Source organism: Procambarus clarkii, chromosome 75 (genome assembly GCF_040958095.1).
Source record: "Procambarus clarkii isolate CNS0578487 chromosome 75, FALCON_Pclarkii_2.0, whole genome shotgun sequence".
In the NCBI taxonomy this organism is placed as follows: domain Eukaryota; kingdom Metazoa; phylum Arthropoda; class Malacostraca; order Decapoda; family Cambaridae; genus Procambarus; species Procambarus clarkii.
This window is the reverse complement of record NC_091224.1, coordinates 20,008,492-20,015,606: the sequence shown is the minus strand read 5'-3', so window position 1 is coordinate 20,015,606 and position 7,115 is coordinate 20,008,492. Positions and strand designations below refer to the sequence as shown.

Below are 7,115 nucleotides of genomic sequence, written 5' to 3'. Positions count from 1 at the left end.
ATCTCTCTCTCTCTCTCTCTCTCTCTCTCTCTCTCTCTCTCTCTCTCTCTCTCTCTCTCTCTCTCTCTCTCTCTCTCTCTCTCTCTCTCTCTTAGAGGTAATGAAAGATTAAATTAAGAACTGAGAGGAAAATAAGGTAACTTGGATGCTAATTTAGATGATTTTTTCCTAATTAAAATATTTTTATTAAGAAAAAGCTGCAAGAGAAAACGGAATTTTGAAAGAGAAGCTTACTCAATACAAGATTTTTTTTTCATGCTTCTTTAAAACAATAGACACAATTGCACTCAAATTATTTTAGAAACATTGACAGAATTTAATTTAGTTTCGAGAGAAATGAGATATTGAACGTTATTATTTGCAAGGTACTTGTTACCTGTAATAATTAAGGTAACCTGAAAATTTTCACCTGAAATTACCTTCCCAGGCCTAATCACCATTACCACCCCTCTAGGCCTACCCTATACCCATTACCATTCACCCAGGCCTACCTTAACCACCTTGCTTCATTTCCCTAATCACAAATTCAGTCATTAAGGTAATTTCTCGTCACTCTTCCCCCCTCATTCCTCCCCCTCACTATCTCCCTCATGTTCCCTCACAATACCAGCCTCCCCCCGCTTCTCTCACAACCATCATACAATCACAATCCCCCCTCCCCCCTTCACACCTCGCCCCCTCCTCCTAACATGCCTTTCCTCATACCCTGGCTCCCCCTCACCTGCCTGACACCCTCCTCATAAATCAGTAATAACCCCTAGGATACATTTTACGGGTTCACCATAGCCCGTGCTACTTGCCCCACTCCTGTGCCAGGTAAGTTACGGGCTCACCATAGCCCGTGCTACTTGGAACTTGTTCCGAGTAGCTGAATCTATAACAACAACAATAACCCCGTACCTAGAAGAGGCATACCTCGAGTTATAATCACAACAGACTATCAAGACACAATAGCGAAGCAGATGCCGGCTGACAATGGATCCACGGACAATTGCTGCTCAGAAATAATCTTAGACATTATCACCGGAGCCGCCTGCCTGACCCCCGTAATACCGGGCCCAACAAGGGGCGAAACACATTGGGCTTCACGCCAGTATTCCAGTGACTTGTGTTACTGCACAGCCACTGCTTAATACTGGGGGAAAATCTTGTGTTTTTTTGGGAGGGCAACAACGGGAGGTTCGATCCCACCGCCGTGCTGCAAATATATTTTTGGTGGATATATCAGTATTATCTGTGTTGGGAGAGGGGGGGGGATGGGAAAGGGGGTGGAAACATGGGAAGGGGCAAAAGAACCATCCCATTATGCAATCTAATTCCTCCTCTTCTATCCTTCCCATCCCCCCCCCCCTTTTCCAAGCCCCTATCCCCACCTATCCAGTCCCTCTGCCCCACCCCCCCCCCCCCCCGTTCCTACCTGACCCTCTGTTGATCTGCGGTCCCAGTCCTTAGGGAATCGAACCCTCGTGCATAGGTTTCCGGAACATTTATTGGTATTCTCAACACCCCCTCATCCACCCCCAACCCCCCCCCCCACACACCCTTCACAACAATTCATCTTTTTGGTTTGTTTGTTTTTTGAAAAAAAAAAATTCCCCCCTTTCGCAATTTTTTTTTTTTTTTTTTAGCCGTGGAACCAATACAACTTTTCTTGTTTTTCCTTCTGCTTTTTTTTTTGTTATTGCCTTTTTTTTGTGTGTGTATTTGTTTGTGTTTGTGCTGGTAAACAGCGTGCTGGAATTATGTGCATTTTTTGCTTTTGTTCTGAATCTCACTTTTTTTTTGTTTTTTTTGGTACATAGTTCCGGATGTAAACAAACTGAACGTGTTTACATAACATCTGACGCACGTGGCAATGTTTATGTTCTATTTGAGCGACACGTGGATACAAAAAAAAATGTATCCACGTGTCTGGTAAAGGAATTTAAAGGGATATCCACTCCACATATCTGAACATAAAGTTGATTTTCTCATTGTACTTTAAGATATATATATATATATATATATGTATATAGTATATTATATATATATATATATATATATATATATATATATATATATATATATATATATATATATATATATATATATATATTGGTCTTTCCTTGACGTTCATTCTACAGAATTTAATTCCATGAATTTATTTTATTATTCATCATCGCCTTTCAGTTAATTTTGTATTTTTTTCACATTTTTTTTCGTCTATATATAAATATTTTTTTTTTAATTATTCTCTCTCTTTTTTGTTATTTCAATTATTGTTAACGAACAAAGCAGCTTAATTAACTGCCTTTGAACTAGGAACACAACTGAAGTTTTTCCATCATCTAATTTTAATTTTTTTTTGTGTGTGTGTGTGTTTTTTTTTTTCTTTTTCAAAGTTTCTTTAAAATTTTTGTTGCGTTCTCATTTTTTCTCATCCCATTTTCTAAGCCTCTTCTCTTTCTCTCTCTCTCTCTCTCTCTCTCTCTCTCTCTCTCTCTCTCTCTCTCTCTCTCTCTCTCTCTCTCTCTCTCTCTCTCTCTCTCTCTCTCTCTCTCTCTCTCTCTCTCTCTCTCTCTCATCTCTGTGTCAACATTCCCCCCTGAAAACGCATCAACCAGCGCATTTTCCGCCTTGTAAAAAAGTATTAAAGAATGAAGCTTGAAAAGCTATTCTGGATTTTCAAATATTTTCTCTTTAAAAGATAAAAAGCTGCAATAATTGCTTGGAGCACAGATTAATGTAATCGTTATCTAGATGGAATGTGAGAGAGAGAGAGAGAGAAAGAGAGAGAGAGAGAGAGAGAGAGAGAGAGAGAGAGAGAGAGAGAGAGAGAGAGAGAGAGAGAGAGAGAGAGAGAGAGAGAGAAGGGATCTATCAGGAAAAAGCACCAAGGCATTACGACTATATAGCATTGCGAGGGAGTCAGGATAAAGATTAGGGATCGGACGGGGGGAAAGGAATAGTACCCAATCACTTGTGGACGGTCGGGGATTGAACGCCGACCTGCATGAAGTTGGTCGGCGTTGTCTTGGTAAACAATCCAGAGAGCGTATAGCGACCACCTTGATAGAACGACTCAATATGACGTTATATCCCATTGGCGGAAACTGGAATCGTCTTGGACTTGGGGAGACTTCTATCCGGCTCCGACCAAGGACAAATCAGGCTTTTCCAGCGGTCACCCACCCATCCTGTGATGCCTTTAACCTGACTGACCGAGTGAAACGAGCATCGTTCCCTTCGCACCACGTTGATAGTGTTTCTGAACCACCTCAGCATCCGGCAGTCATTGGTGACAAGATGTTAATCTCCCCTCAGCATCCGGCAGTCATTGGTGACCAAGATGTTGATCTTTCTCAGCATCCGGCAGTCATTGGAGACAAGATGTTGATCTTTCTCAGCATCCGGCAGTCATTGGTGACCAAGATGTTGATCTTTCTCAGCATCCGGCAGTCATTGGAGACAAGATGTTGATCTTTCTCAGCATCCGGCAGTCATTGGAGACAAGATGTTGATCTTTCTCAGCATCCGGCAGTCATTGGAGACAAGATGTTGGTCTTTCTCAGCATCCGGCAGTCATTGGAGACAAGATGTTGATCTTTCTCAGCATCCGGCAGTCATTGGAGACAAGATGTTGATCTTTCTCAGCATCCGGCAGTCATTGGTGACAAGATGTTGATCTTTCTCAGCATCCGGCAGTCATTGGTAACCAAGATGTTGATCTTCCTCAGCATCCGGCAGTCATTGGAGACCAGCTACTTCTCAGTTCGTTTCCCGAACTGCATTAAATAGACTCCATTAAATAGACTGAACTGCATTAAATAGACTCCATTACTGCATTAAACAGACTCCATTAAATAGATTCCATTAAATGTGAGGAAGATGAGAAATATATTAGACGATAACGCAAGAGAAAGATAAATAGGGGAATAAAACGACTGATAAAAAGTACAAAAAAAAAACAGGGCCTGAGAATTTCAGATCACTGTAGTAGACCTAAACAGCCAAGACCTGGCATATATCCTATATATATATATACACTCTTCCCAACTATAGGCCTATATATATATATGTACCTCTCTCATCTTTATTTCCCCTCCCGTGTCGATCAAACTATTATTGTATGCAAAAGTTTAGACGCAAATACGAACGGTTGGTGGTTAAAATTGGACAGGTGTTGAGTGAGACGGGGATGGAACTGGTGCTTGAGTGCTTATCTTAGTCTCGGGTATATGTGGGCTTGTCTGCACACACACACACACACACACACACACATTGTTGATTGACGGTTGAGAGGCGGGACCAAAGAGCCAGAGCTCAACCCCCGCAAAACACAACTAGGTGAGTACAACTAGGTGAGTACACACACACACACACACACACACACACACACACACACACACACACACACACACACACACACACACACACAAACACACACACACACACACACACACACACACCTCACATATTAAGTTATAGCTCGTTGGGCTCAGTCTGTGGTCTCCGACTGGGGATAGGTCTCCTTGCCTATCCTCGTTTACTTCAAGGGTGGGGGGGGGTTTCCTAGTTTATCCTAGTTTTTCCTAGTTTTTCCCTGCAGGGAAACCGCCCCCCTGAATCATATCTGCAAAGAAATTTGCATTGGGTTGAAATTTCAATTCATTTATATATATTGCATCAATGTCTATTGTAGTTTTTAGCACGAAAGTTATTTAACAAAAATGAAATTGCTCACGTATTTATTTATATTGCCATATACAATATATTATATAATATTACAAATTATATTAAAATATTAACTGGATGAATCTAATATCAATTAACCTTAATATCAATCAAATTAACATAAATATATTTTAATTAATATGTCTAAACAAATATATTTTTTCCCACAGGATGTCGTAGCTACGTCGAGAGGCTTCAGGAAAATCAAGTATGTTCTTATGTATTATAAGATTATGTATTGACACATAATAATTCTGTTCATATGTAGTTCTGGGTTAGGTTAGGTTAGGTTAGGTTAGGTCAGGTCAGGTCAGGTCAGGTTAGGTTAGGTTAGGTTAGGTCAGGTCAGGTCAGGTTAGATTAGGTTAGGTTAGGTTAGGTTAAGTTAGGTCAGGTCAGATTAGGTTAAGTTAGGTCAGGTCAGATTATGTTAGGTTAGGTTAAGTTAGGTTAGGTTAGGTCAGGTTAGGTTAGGTTAGGTCAGGTCAGGTTAGGTTAGGTTAGGTCAGGTTAGGTCAGCTCAGGTCAGGTTAGGTCAGGTCAGGTTAGGTCAGCTCAAATCAGGTTAGGTCAGGTCAGGTTAGGTCTGGTTAGGTTAGGTCAGGTCAGGTTAGGTTAGGTTAGGTCAGGTTAGGTCAGGTCAGGTTAGGTCAGGTCAGGTCTGGTTAGGTTAGGTCAGGTTAGGTCAGCTCAGGTCAGGTTAGGTCAGGTCAGGTTAGGTCAGCTTAGGTTAGGTTAGGTGTTTTGATTCTGTTGGCAAGCTGTTTGCTTCCCCTAAACGGGTGAAACAATTTGGAAGTGCTTCAGAGAAAGGGGGAACTGAGCCTTAGTCGCGAAAAGTCATATGTAAAGTGCTTTTTTCTTAGTAAATAGTCGGGATTAACGAGAATTTGGTCAATGTTTTAGGTAACCAATTCTCCATTCTAACGTCACAGCGTTTATTTTGGTATGGAGAGTTCATAGGAGTGGAGGAACTCTCCCGTTAGAGAGTTCCACCCACTCCTTCCCCAGAGAGTTCCTTCACTCCTTTCCCCAGAGAGTTCCTTATACAGATCTAAGTATCCATCACCATCACAGACAAAGCTGAAACCCCAAGAGTATCCTCACTCAAACACATGAGTGAAAGATTTACTCATTCCAATGAAACCTTTGAAGACCCGAGAGTTGAGGAACGGAAGACTGCAGAACTTTCACCCAGAGAGTACAAGCAGAGACTTCACTCAGAGAGAAGATGCAGAAGAGAGCAGAGACTTCACTCAGAGAGTAGATGCAGAAGAGAGCAGAGACTTCACTCAGAGAGAAGAAGCAGAAGAGAGCAGAGACTTCACCCAGAGAGAAGATGCAGAAGAGAGCAGAGACTTCACCCAGAGAGAAGAAGCAGAAGAGAGCAGAGACTTCACTCAGAGAGATGAAGCAGAAGAGAGCAGAGACTTCACCCAGAGAGAAGATGCAGAAGAGAGCAGAGACTTCACTCAGAGAGAAGATGCAGAAGAGAGCAGAGACTTCACTCAGAGAGATGAAGCAGAAGAGAGCAGAGACTTCACTCAGAGAGAAGATGCAGAAGAGAGCAGAGACTTCACTCAGAGAGATGAAGCAGAAGAGAGCAGAGACTTCACTCAGAGAGAAGATGCAGAAGAGAGCAGAGACTTCACTCAGAGAGATGAAGCAGAAGAGAGCAGAGACTTCACTCAGAGAGAAGATGCAGAAGAGAGCAGAGACTTCACTCAGAGAGATGAAGCAGAAGAGAGCAGAGACTTCACTCAGAGAGAAGATGCAGAAGAGAGCAGAGACTTCACTCAGAGAGATGAAGCAGAAGAGAGCAGAGACTTCACTCAGAGAGAAGATGCAGAAGAGAGCAGAGACTTCACTCAGAGAGATGAAGCAGAAGAGAGCAGAGACTTCACTCAGAGAGATGAAGCAGAAGAGAGCAGAGACTTCACTCAGAGAGAAGAAGCAGAAGAGAGCAGAGACTTCACTCAGAGAGAAGAAGCAGAAGAGAGCAGAGACTTCACCCAGAGAGTAGAAGCAGAAGAGAGCAGAGACTTCACCCAGAGAGAAGATGCAGAAGAGAGCAGAGACTTCACCCAGAGAGAAGATGCAGAAGAGAGCAGAGACTTCACTCAGAGAGTAGATGCAGGTTAAATCAACAGTAGCCGGAGGCAAGAGAGATGTTCAGAGCCATCCTCTTTAACGACACGAGTAAGTTGTTGACCTTTATCGCTCTCTTGAACCTTCACCAAGCACCTGAACTAGTCACCTCAATCTTCTCCAAGTACCTGGACTAGACACCTCAATCTTCTCCAAGTACCTGAACTAGTCACCTCAATCTTCTCCAAGTACCTGAACTAGGTCACCTCAATCTTCTCCAAGTACCTGGACTAGTCACCTCAATCTTCACCAAG

The 7,115-nt window shown here is 42.3% G+C and overlaps 1 protein-coding gene and 1 long non-coding RNA gene across 4 annotated transcripts in view; both read left to right on the top strand.

The window, feature by feature from the left end:
- The window catches only part of LOC138356884 (uncharacterized), a 229,451-nt gene extending 224,530 nt beyond the window's left edge, over nucleotides 1-4,921 (top strand). For all 3 annotated transcript variants that reach the window (XR_011224673.1, XR_011224674.1, XR_011224672.1), the window contains one exon: nucleotides 4,884-4,921. This is a non-coding gene — a long non-coding RNA (uncharacterized lncRNA). The remainder of the gene's footprint in view (nucleotides 1-4,883) is intronic.
- A 932-nt stretch (nucleotides 4,922-5,853) lies between these two features.
- Nucleotides 5,854-6,855, top strand: LOC138357042 (trichohyalin-like). The gene has a single exon (XM_069313582.1). The coding sequence runs from the start codon at nucleotides 5,854-5,856 to the stop codon at nucleotides 6,853-6,855; it is 1,002 nt and encodes a 333-aa protein (XP_069169683.1).
- The last annotated feature ends 260 nt before the right edge of the window (nucleotides 6,856-7,115 follow it).